We start from the raw sequence: 11,827 nt of genomic DNA on the forward strand, positions 1-11,827 counted from the left end.
TCAGCAGATGGCATACATACACTGTTAGTAATCTTCACAACCATTTGAGCTGGCTAAACTGAGTCAGCAAGGTCAGAATTATTGAATGAATGAATGAATGAGTAAAAAGATCACTAGCTTTAACGTATCTGGGAAAGTAATAGTCTAACCAAGTTTCAATCCACAAGCATATATTTACAATTCTGAAAACTTCCACATAATTACAAATGGGACAATAGTAGTCAATTACTATTTGGATAAAGAACAGATACAAGTTAGCACAGCGTAGTTTACAAACGTACAATTAGACGGAAGAAAATAAGGTCACTTCTATATAGTTATTTCTATGGTTGTTTATTTCATGTTGGTCTCCTAACCTGACTGTAAACTCCCAGAAGGCAGGGACCACATCAATTTTGCCTACCGCTGTATTGCCAGCTCCAAGCAGTTTTTTGCATTCATGGTAAAAGTAACTGACTATTTCTTTATTTCTAGTATAGTCATCCCCAGACATTTATACACAGAGATACATATTACTTTCTTATAAATTACTTTATTCTTTATTTAGAGCTAGGGCATTCCATTGGGTTTTTTTAATTAATTAAGTAGAAAAGTAGATTGTATTTATCTATGAATTCCATTTGTGGATAGCAAAAGAGGTAGTAAAAAGTATTTGCTATAAAAAGGGAAAATGGAGTACGACGGGGTTGAGAGCCAGGGCTCTATATGGTGAATTCAGATTTCTGGAAGAATACGGTATTAAGTTTCGCTCACCTTTTTTGAAGGAACTTTGACAGCAATGAAACGGGTCCCAGGCATCTGCTAGTCAACTGGGAGATAGTCTTTCCACCTGTTAATATATTTTTTGTTAGGCAAATTTTATGTTAGGCTGTCTCCCTGCATAGGATGAATGCGCTTTGAAAATGGAAATCATATCCCTCTATGGTAGGTCCCTCTTCTTTCTGCTTTGCATTTTGCTGCTCCACTTATTCAACCCCACCTTGTAATGACCTATACTTCCCTTGTTCCTGTTCTCCCATCTTGAAAACAGATAAAAGGCAACAGAACAATGCAACGGTCTCAACAAATATCAGGGATATCTAAAACCAGAGATGGCCAGAACTTCTGTATCCCTGATAGAACCTAGCCCACTGTTGACTACTAAGGTATCATATCATTAATACATGCGTGTTGACTGAAATAGTTTAAACTCAATTCTTCCACTTCATAATTTACTTTTAGTCCTTATACAAAACCTGATAATAAAATTCCTTAATGCTAGGAATCACAGTGAAAAATAATATATGAACTGACTTCTGTAAGATGAGTTAGAACTAAGGTTAATTCAGTGTATCTGAAGCACAGAAAGTGAGGGCAATAGTGGCACAAGATGGGGCTAGAGAAGCAGAGAGGACTCTAGACCACGCAGAGCGTTAAAGGCCAACAGTTTGTTTTCTATTCTCAAATCAATGTTTTTGAGCGATGTCTATGAGCAATGTTCCAACTTGCTTTTAAGGTTTCTAGTGTGCAGGATGGATTGGAAGGAAACAAGATATATGGACACTAGTTAGGACCTAGTTGCAACAGACAGGCAAGTTCAGTATTAGGATGTTGAGGAAGAGTTGACAGCTTCGGGAGAAATTCAGGAGATAAACTGAAGCGGGCTTAATGGGGTATGAGATGGAGGAAAGGATGGTCTTAGGGAATTAAAGGGTTTACTACACACATGTGCAAAGTCTCAAAATTAATCATCTGAACGTACAGAGGTAGATCTCTCAAATGACACCGGTTAGGAAGCAACAGTACGCCCTTTACCATTCCAAGGGACAACACAAATCAGCTATCTCGATGGAAAATTCGGCGCTACCGGTGCGTTTTTTCACTCAAACTTAGTTCCAGTAACTAGTACGCACATTTTCTGTGCCTAAACAACACAGCTTGAGGAACTGAAGGGGATTCCATGTTGGCAATTAAGGAGTGTCCCCAACAATGACAGTCCCATCTTAAAAAGCAGTCCCTCTGCATTTTACCCGAGGAGCCATGGCCAGAGCCTCCCTTGTAAAACGATGGGGAGAAATCAGAACATCACACACTGTCCCTTTCAGCTACTGTGAACTGAACCGCGAGACGACCAATACCCCCTAGCACAGCGCGGACGGGGCAGCCCGCGGGGGCAACAGTCACAGGAGACAGCACAGGAGACGAAGCCCAGGCCCAGGGGCTCTGGGCTCCACCGGCAACGCCCAGGGGCCAAGGCGTATTACCTTTCCGGGATGTGCTTTCCGCCCTTCCTCCTGGCCGACGAACGTCCGGAAAAGCCGCGACGCTGACCACAGCGCCCGCGGGCATGATGCCACTGGCTCACGTCACCCCCAACATACTGCCCACCCAACGCCAGGAGTGACAAAGTCGCCAACCCGCCGCCCCCGGTGCCAGCACAAGGCCACGAACCACAGGCGCCTAGGCACAAGCCCACGCAGCTCGCGGACCACCTTCTACTGCGCATGCGCCACCGCCCGTCGAGATGACGTCATCGCGCAGGCGGATTAACGCGCTTGATTAGTAAAGAGGATTCTGATGCCTGCAATTTCCCTCCTTAGCCGGAGGCTGGTAGCACACGTCCATTAGTTCGTGTGTGTACCCTTCAGAATTCCAATCATACGGGACATGGAAAGTTGTCCCACTCTCCCAGTATCTTGTGTGGTTCTTTCAGATATTTCCCAAGTGCTTACATTCACACTTGTATCTTGTTTGTAAGTATTTGTACCTAACAGATATCCTGTGTTTTATAGAAGAGCAGGCATACTATATACTACATACTATATACATAGTCTACAATGTGTCTTGGATAGTGACGCTGTTATCTTTCTAAAATATAAACTTGGCTGGATTGCCCTGTTGCTTAAACATCTTCACTTAGCACAGAATAAAGCCCAAGTTTTTAGCATAGCACTGAGAACTCTTCATAAACAAATATCAGTCTGTCTCTCCAACTGAATTATAAGTTCAAACTATGACTTACAAGGACCTACATCATCCACCTCCCTCCTTTGCCCTGCCAGCCTAGCCTCCCTGATCTCATCCTCTACTGCCCTGCCCTCACTCACTTTCCCCTGTCCAGCCACACTGGCTTCCTTACTATTCCTCAAACATGCCAAGCACAATCGTGCCTCAGGGACTTTGCACATACTATTCCTTCTGCTTCAGAACACACCCTCCCACCCCATCTCCACTCTCCCAGAACACACCCTCCCACCCCATCTCCACTCTCCCACATATCCAATGGCTTGTTTCTCACTTCAAGGCTCTGCTCAATCGACATCTTAATAGAGGGGACTTCCCTGATCACCTACCACATTCCCTCGCCTCTTCACCTTCTTTTGTTATTCTCCAAAGCATTTACCACCACTTGACACTCCATATATTGACTTATTTATTCATCTCTCTCCCCCACGAGAATGTAAAGTACGTAAGGGCAAGAACTTTGTTCTCTTGCTACTTCCTACAACAGTGCCTTCAACTTAGCAGGTGTTATACAAATATTGGCTGAAAATGAATGTATGAATTCTTTGCCCTTTCACACTACCCTCTAGTCACACCAGAGGCTGCCCCTCCAGAGCACAAGTTCAACCTGTGCCTTTTGTACCTGTTCCCAATACCTGGGCTGTCCTTTCCTCATTCCGGCAAAATCCTCTTCCTCCAAGCCCAGCTCAAACGCTGTCTCCTCAGTCAGGCCCTTCCTCAATTTCTCCTCTATATTCCTGCTGCACTTGATTCTTTTATCATAATTAACCCACTTATAGTCACTACATGTTTATCTTCCTAGATAACTGTAAGTTGCTACTGAACAAAGACTTCTACTCACCTCTGTATCCCCGTGCCCTAACAACAAACCTATAAGGCTCTCGGTGTTCACTGAAACAATTTATTTTCTGAGTCTCTACCAATTCTAGGGAGTGGACAGTATAGTCTCCTCCTCATTATCAGTGAGCCTGGCATCTGTGGGAGGGGCTTATAGCAGAGGAAGTCACCAATGGATCATAACTAAGGTCCTGAGACTGCCATGGCAGAGAGCATGGTGAAGTTAGCCCACTGCATGCAGACGACCCTCAGAGGAGTCAGCATATGCAATGGGCTACACTTGGTATAACATGTGAACAATCAAGGTTTACAAACGTGTTCTCATGCACTTGTAAGGATCTTCTAGCCCACGCGGAGCAGACAGAACACACACAAAGGAGCCCGGAGGAAGTGAGTAGGCCGGCAGCTGCACCCTAACATCTTAAGAGGTAACATTTCTGTGACTACAGTTTACACAAATCAGATCATTTGCCTCCTTTCTAGACACCCTGGTGATCACAGGACAGGCCAAGCCTCTCAAGTTTTAAAGCTAAAGTACAGGGTAGATCTGTGAATAGGGCTTAAGATATTTAAGAGCTAGTACCTGCATTAAGCAACCAGGTTATAGAATGAAAATTTATCTTGAACTTCCAGTCTCTCCCTCTCTCTCTCACCTCCTATCCCCTATCTTCCCACCTCCATCTCTATTCCTTCTCCCCTACTCCCTGTTTTAGGTATATACGTGCATCATTTTATGTATACACGGAATATTTACTGTCTGTTAGATTTACTTAATAAAGTGCACACTCCTCAGGCTAAATTTAGAAAGAGGACAAAATGAACACTTTCTCATGGGGGTCAGTGGTGTTCCAAAGACAAAAGATTCCTCAGTCTTAAAACCTGGCAAACACCATGTTCCTTCTGATAGTTAGATGCTACAGAAAGGCAAGTGGATCCCTGAAATTCACACGCCATTAAGACCTACTATCAACAGAGTAGATCTTAAAGCGGAAACAAGAAAACACCAGCCTTTTAAGTTCTTCCTGTCTGAAGATGAGAATAAGAGGTGGTAGCGTTCTTCCTCACGTGCACCCAAAGTGTAAAAGCAGCAAAAATATCTTAAATACATATGATGAGGAAGCCACTCTTCTGGTCCACTCGGTTTTGTTTTGCCTCTAGGGATCTGTCTCACGCCGAATCTTTGCTTTTTGTTTTCTCTTTTATATACGCTAAGAACCTGAGAGTCTTAACCTTTTCTTCCACCTCTCAACCAATAAATAGGACAAAAGAACATTTTTATGTTATGTATTTTCCATTCAAATTTTTAAAAAAGAGATAAGTAAGCTAGTTCAGTTCATATTTCTCACAAAAATCACTTTCCAAACTGAATTGTTTGTGACCATAAACAGGAAAAACACCGTACTCTATTAGCACCAGTTGACATTTCCACCTTCATGTTACCAAACACAACAGGCCTAATGTCAGAACTATTAAAAATGTTAAAAATCCCCAACCCCACTCAAAAGGCATACCAAAGTTCAGGTAAAGGAAAAGGAAAAAACAAACAAACATGAAAACAACTCACCATTATCTTTATTTTCTTTCAGAAACCCATTAACAGCGCACTGGAAGTTAAAACTAGTGTCGTCATCTGGCACCTGATGCCCAATTGTACAAATTTTTAAATAAGGAATGGTTTCTGCTAAGTCCTATAAGGCAAAACCATGAAAATATGTATTATTTCCTTTTTAGGGAAAGAATAAAAAATTAATTAGAGGAGGCAGAATATAAACCAGGAGAGTACATTAAACTTAGTATGTCAGTCATTCTGATAAGAGCCATTTTTTCCAAAGCTGCTTTAACCAGTAATTATCACTAGATTTTCCTTAAAACTGCAGAATGGACAGCTACTAGGCATGCAAAAGGAAAAGCAAATCTATGTGAATGAATGCACATATAACTCAAAATGATATAAACAGTTCTACCTACATTTATGTTCTATCTTACATTTCAAGGGCCATAAAGCGGCTGTGATTTAAGTAGAATAGAGTCAGAAGAACTTGGATTCGAATTAGGAAATAGAGCCAATTTCAGGCATTGTTGAGAACTGGTATTCTTGGGGTGGGAGAAAGTAGACTATCCATAGAAGACAGAAAAGGATAAGTGAAAATTCTCTAGTTCTGAATTTAAATGGAAAGTAGCAGTATGAACCTATGACATATTTTAAAAATATTAAAAACAAACATACATATTTCCTAGCTCTGACCACTGAAAAAGTCTAGAAACAACTGATGTCATGTCAAAAGGACTCAGGAGTCCCTGGGAAGCTCCAACTGGCCAAAGATAGGGCCTCAGTTAGAATGATAACTGTAATGGAGTCCACGGTGATATGAATAAATAAATTTTACAAAACTGGTCACCACTGGAGGATATTTGTGAATCAACTCATTATTTTGAAAACTGTTAAATAAAAGAAGAGAATCATGCCTCTACAACTGGGCAACCAAATAGCTGATGAGGCGAGTCTTCTCAGAGAAATATACGCAGCTAATAAGTGAAGAAAAGAACAACAGAATTCACCATTTTTTGAAGCCTCAACTGAATTAATGGATGTTGGTATGAATCATCAGTGACTGCTAATATCACAGAAAGAGACAATTATCTATGTCTCCATGGAAGAACACATCATCACCTAAGACACTGTCTTGCCAAAACAAAACATGCAAGCTACATTCTGATCAACTACCAATTTACAGGAAATAAAAGGATTGAAGAATACGTTACCAGCACATGGAATGTAATCATCAAAATACACATGGGACAAATTACCTGGTTTCTTTAAAAATAAAATTCAAGGAGGAAAAAAAAAGTGAGAGAGACATGGAGGGAGAACCTAGAGATTAAACAAAACTTCAGAGACCGAACAATCAACGGCAAAGGGTGGATCTTCTTCGGATCTAATTCAAAATTCTTAAAAACAATTTTTTATGACATTTAGGAGACAACTGCAAATTTGAGCACTCACTGGGTATTTAATATTAAAAAATGATATTAAGGAATAAAAGTCCTATATTTTAAATACACATTCCAAAATTATATAGGTGTAATTACATGTTGTCTCGGAGCTGCTTCAAGATAATATGGAATGGGGTGAAACAGGTGGGGGTATAGATAAAACATGACAGCCATCAGTTGGTAAATATTAAAGCTGGATGAGTTCATGGGTATACAAGGAACACTCACAGTATTTTTATACTTTTGTACATGTTTAAAATTTGTGATAATCATTTAAAGACAAGACGACACTGCAGAAAAGAGTCTGGCAGTTTCTCAAGGGTTAAACGTACATCTACCGTACGATCCAACAACTCTGCTACTACCTACACTGCACATCTAAAAGAACTGAAAGCAGGGATTTGAGCAAATATTTGTACACCAACGATCACAGCAGCATGATTCACAATAGCTACAAGGTGGAAACAACCCAAGTGTCAATCACCCGATGAATAACAAAATATGGTATATACACACAGTGGGATTCATTAAGCCAAAAAAGGAATGGCATTTCCTTACATGCTATAACATGGATGAACCTTGAAAACACTACGTTTAGTGAAATAAGCCGGACATAGAAGGATAAATATTGTAGATTCCACTTACACGAGGTACCTAGGATAGGCAAATTCACACGGACAGAAAATAGAATCGAGGTTTCTAAGGGCCGGTAGGAGGGATAATGGGATTGTTCCTGTTTGATGGTTACAGAGTTTGTTGAGGATGATGAAAAGGTTTTGGTTATAGACAGTGGTGATAGTTATACAACACTGTGACTGTATTTAATGCCACTGAACTGCATATTTATAAATGGTTAAAATAAATATGATTTATGTATATTTTACCGCAATGAAAAAAAGAGGAACAACTGAGTTGAAATTTCAACTCTTCCTTGTCCGAGAGTCAGTTTCATCGTCCGTAATTGTAGTTGTCTATCCTCTGAGCTTAGTGCAGAGTAAGCACTCAGTAGGAGGTATCAGTACTACTTCCACTTCAACAGCAAAGGATTGTTGTGAAGATTCACAAAGTCAATGGATATGAAAGAACTTTCTAAAGGGCAAACCGCTGTACAAATATTAACAAACATTAGGTGTTACTGTCTCCCAAGGCCATGGAACAGGTCAGAAGAAGGGTAATTCTTTTGCACTGGTATGTCCTACATGGGCCAAGAGAATATATGGGTTTCTGTACTATATCAGAAGGTATTAGGAAAAGAAAGCATAAAACTTAGAGAACAACTGTCTTTTACCCCGATGCTTAAACACGCTCAGGCAACTGCTTAACATAAATGCCAAAGACATAACGGACATACCTTTCTTTCCTTTTAGGCTACTACTACTCTTACTAAAAATTTACTGCATTTTCAAAATACAGAACATGGAAGCTTATAGCACTTCTTAAGCATATCTAGAGCCTACTGCCAAATACTATAGTTCAATTCATATCTTTAATCTCATTTTGAAACAGCAATTACAAATGTGTATTTAAGGAAACCACTAGCTTCCCTTTTGGAACCCATGAAAGAAGGCCAGGATTCACCTTAGCATAAGATGATAACTACTGAACTACTATGAATTATCAGAGTATCAGAAAGAAGGTCATTTTCAATTACGGGTTCCATTTACCTCTGGCTTATAATAGCGGCGAGTATATGTTAAGTCAATAATCAGCCCAAGTTCTTCGTTGTGTTCTTGGAGTTTGTTAAAAAAGATCCAAGGGGGAGGAACATTCTTCTGGAGCAAGATTCTTTTCAAATCTCTGTCAGAAAGAATAAAATAAGAAAGAACATGCGTTTAAAATCCTTTATTATATTATCCATTTATTCAAACCCTGTGATGCTAAAATATGAGCTTCAAAGTAAAGTCTCTTCCTCTGGAGTTTACAAGCGGTATTACGATCCTTTCTTCCAGAGAGATTAGACGGCAGAAAATAAGCTCACTTCTATATAGTTATTTCTATCTTTGTTTATTTCATGTTGGTCTCCTAACCTGACTGTAAACTCCCAGAAGGCAGGGACCACATCCATTTTGCCTACCGCTGTACTGCCAGCTCCAAGCAGAGTGCCTGTAAATAGACACATAAATAAATACGTCTTGAATATCTACCTATATGAAGGATGGCTTTCACTGCTAAATATTCTTTTATGTATTTGGCTTACTTATGTACTCTGTTCGATTGAGCTCTTTAGTTATTCAGGTGCCAGCAACACACTTTTCATTTTAAATTAGCAGACTAGTTTTAGAGCAGTTTGAGATTCACAGCAAAACGGAGCAAAAAGTACACAGTTCCCACTTATACCCTCTCTCCTTCATCCCACACAGCCTTCCCCATTATCAACATGCCATACCAGTGTGCTTCCTTTGTGAGAATTCATGAACCAACACTGACACATCATTATCAATCCAAATGCATAGTTTATTGCATTCATGGTACAAGTAACTGACTATTTCTTTATTTCTAGTATAGTCATCTCCAGACATTTACATACAGAGATACATATTACTTTCTTATAAATTACTTTATTCTTTATTTAGAGTTAGGGCATTCCATTGGTTTTTTTTAATTAATTAAGTAGAAAAGTAGATTGTATTTATCTATGAATACCATTTGTGGATAGCAAAAGGGGTAGTAAAAAGTATTTGCTATAAAAAGGGAAAATGGAGTACGACGGGGTTGAGAGCCAGGGCTCTATATGGTGAATTCAGATTTCTGGAAGAATACGGTATTAAGTTTCGCTCACCTTTTTTAAAGGTACTTTGACAGCAATGAAACGCGTCCCAGGCATCCACTGTCCAACTGGGAGATACTCTTTCCAACTATTAATATATTTTTTGTTAGGCAAATTTTATGGTAGGCTGTCTCCCTGCATAGGATGAATGCGCCTTGAAAACGGAAATCATATCCCTCTATGGTAGGTCCCTCTTCTTTCTGCTTTGCATTTTGCTGCTCCACTTATTCAACCCCACCTTGTAATAAGCTATACTTCCCTTGTTCCTGTTTTCCCGTCTTGAAAACAGATAAAAGGCAACAAAACAATGCAACGGTCTCAACAAATCAGGGATATCTAAAACCAGAGATGGCCAGAACTTCTGTATCCCTGATAGAACCTAGCCCACTGTTGACTACTAAGGTATCATTAATACATGCGTGTTGACTGAAATAGTTTGAACTCAATTCCTCCCTTTCACAGTTTAGTTTTAGTCCTCATACAAAACCTGATAATAAAATTCCTTAATGCTAGGAATCACAGTGAAAAATAATATCTGAACTGACTTCTGTAAGATGAGTTAGAACTAAGGTTAATTCAGTGTATCTGAAGCACAGAAAGTGAGGGCAATAGTGGCACAAGATGAGGCTAGAGAAGCAGAGAGGGTTCTAGACCACGCAGAGTCTTAAAGGCCAACAGTTTGTTTTCTACTCTCAAAACAATGCTTTTGAGCGATGTCTGTGAGCAATGTTCCAACCTGCTTTTAAGGTTTCTTGTGTGCAGAATGGATTGGAAGGAAACAAGAAATATGGACACTACTTAGGACCTAATTGCAACACACAGGCAAGTTCAGTATTAGGATGTTGAGGGAGAGGTGATAGATTCAGAAGAAATTCAGGAGATAAACTGAAGTGGGCTTAATGGGGTATGAGATGGAGCAAAGTCTCCATGAGCAAAGTCTCACAATTAATCATCTGAACGTACATGAGCACACATGAGCAAAGTCTCACAATTAATCATCTGAACGTACAGAGGTAGATCTCTCAAATGACACCGGTTAGGAAGCAACAGTACGCCCTTTATCATTCCAAGAGACAACACAAATCAACTGTCTCGATGGAAAATTCGGCAGTACCCGTGCGTTTCTTCACTCAAACTTAGTTCCAGGTCCTCTTACTCACATTTTCTGTGCCAAAACAACACAGCTTGAGGAATTGAAGGGGATTCCATGTTCGTAATTAAGAAGTGTCCCCAACACTGACAGTCCCATCTTAAAAAGCAGTCCCTCTGCATTTTACCCGAGGAGCCATGGCCAGAGCCTCCCTTGTAAAACGATGGGGAGAAATCAGAACATCACACACTGTCCCTTTCAGCTACTGTGAACTGAACCGCGAGACGACCAATACCCCCTAGCACAGCGCGGACGGGGCAGCCCGCGGGGGCAACAGTCACAGGAGACAGCACAGGAGACGAAGCCCAGGCCCAGGGGCTCTGGGCTCCACCGGCAACGCCCAGGGGCCAAGGCGTTATTACCTTTCCGGGATGTGCTTTCCGCCCTTCCTCCTGGCCGATGAACGTCCGGAAAAACCGCGACGCTGACCCCGGCGCCCACGGGCATGATGCCACTGGCTCATGTGACCCCCAAGGTGCCGCCCACCCAACGCCAAGAGTGCCAAAGTCGCCAGCCCGGCTCCCCCGGTGCCACCACAAGGCCCCGAAACACAAGCGCCTAGGCACAAGCCCACGCAGCTCGCGCACCTCCTTCTCCTGCGCATGCGCCACCGTCCGCCCAGATGACGTCCACACGCCCAGACGCTTCATTGGTAAAGAGGAGTATGACGCCTGCAATCCCCTCCTTAGCCGGAAGATGGTAGCAGAGGTCCACTAGTTCGTGGTGTGTGCACCCTTCAGAACTCCAATCACATGGGACATGGAAAGCTGTCCCACTCTTCCAGTACCTTGTGTGGTTCTTTCAGATATTTCCCAAGTGCTTTACATTCACACTTGTTGTATCTTGTATGTAAGTATTTCTACGTAATGGAGATCCTGTATTTTATACAAGAGCTGCATACCAGACAGAGTCTACAATCTGTCGTGGATCGTGAGTTTCCCAGTCAATTTTTGCGTACATCCATCCCATTCTCTTTAATAGCTGCGTCACATTACATAATTTACACGGCCAGTCCGATACTGATGGACTTTTAGTTGTTTTCAGTTTGGGGGTATTCTGTTTGTTTGTTTGTTTGT

General features: G+C 41.2%; 2 protein-coding genes across 3 annotated transcripts in view; both read right to left on the reverse strand.

Moving 5' to 3' along the window:
- Positions 1 to 2,233, reverse strand: part of LOC307185772 (microtubule-associated protein 9-like) — a 47,199-nt gene extending 44,966 nt beyond the window's left edge. Inside the window, exon 1 of the mRNA XM_079920282.1 lies at positions 754 to 2,233. The gene's annotated coding sequence lies outside the window, so the exon portion shown is untranslated. The remainder of the gene's footprint in view (positions 1 to 753) is intronic.
- LOC307185771 (RNA/RNP complex-1-interacting phosphatase-like) lies at positions 16 to 11,447 on the reverse strand. 2 transcript variants are annotated; one of them, XM_079920281.1, is made up of 4 exons: positions 11,114 to 11,447; positions 8,499 to 8,631; positions 5,405 to 5,528; positions 16 to 829 (listed from the first exon to the last, which is right to left on the reverse strand). In XM_079920281.1, exons 1-4 carry the CDS (start codon positions 11,353 to 11,355, stop codon positions 750 to 752), a joined length of 579 nt encoding a protein of 192 aa, XP_079776407.1. In that variant the 5' UTR covers positions 11,356 to 11,447; the 3' UTR covers positions 16 to 749. The 2 variants fall into 2 exon arrangements, 1 of the variants encoding a protein (XP_079776407.1); XR_013828168.1 differs by lacking the exons at positions 16 to 829; positions 11,114 to 11,447 and adding an exon at positions 9,614 to 11,106 and having other exon boundaries at positions 4,035 to 8,631.
- Positions 11,448 to 11,827: the final 380 nt, after the last annotated feature.

The sequence above is a fragment of the Stenella coeruleoalba genome (genome assembly GCF_951394435.1).
Source record: "Stenella coeruleoalba genome assembly, chromosome: 4".
Taxonomy (NCBI): Eukaryota; Metazoa; Chordata; class Mammalia; order Artiodactyla; family Delphinidae; genus Stenella; species Stenella coeruleoalba.

Coding starts and splice junctions, on each gene's coding strand:
- LOC307185771 (XM_079920281.1), bottom strand. CDS start 11,355: ATGCGCAGGAGAAGGAGGTGCGCGAGCTGCGTGGGCTTGTGCCTAGGC. Junction 5,529..8,498: donor GCCGCTATTATAAGCCAGAG/GTAAATGGAACC, acceptor TTTGCCTTATAG/GACTTAGCAGAAACCATTCC. Junction 830..5,404: donor GAAAGAAAATAAAGATAATG/GTGAGTTGTTTT, acceptor ATATATTAACAG/GTGGAAAGACTATCTCCCAG.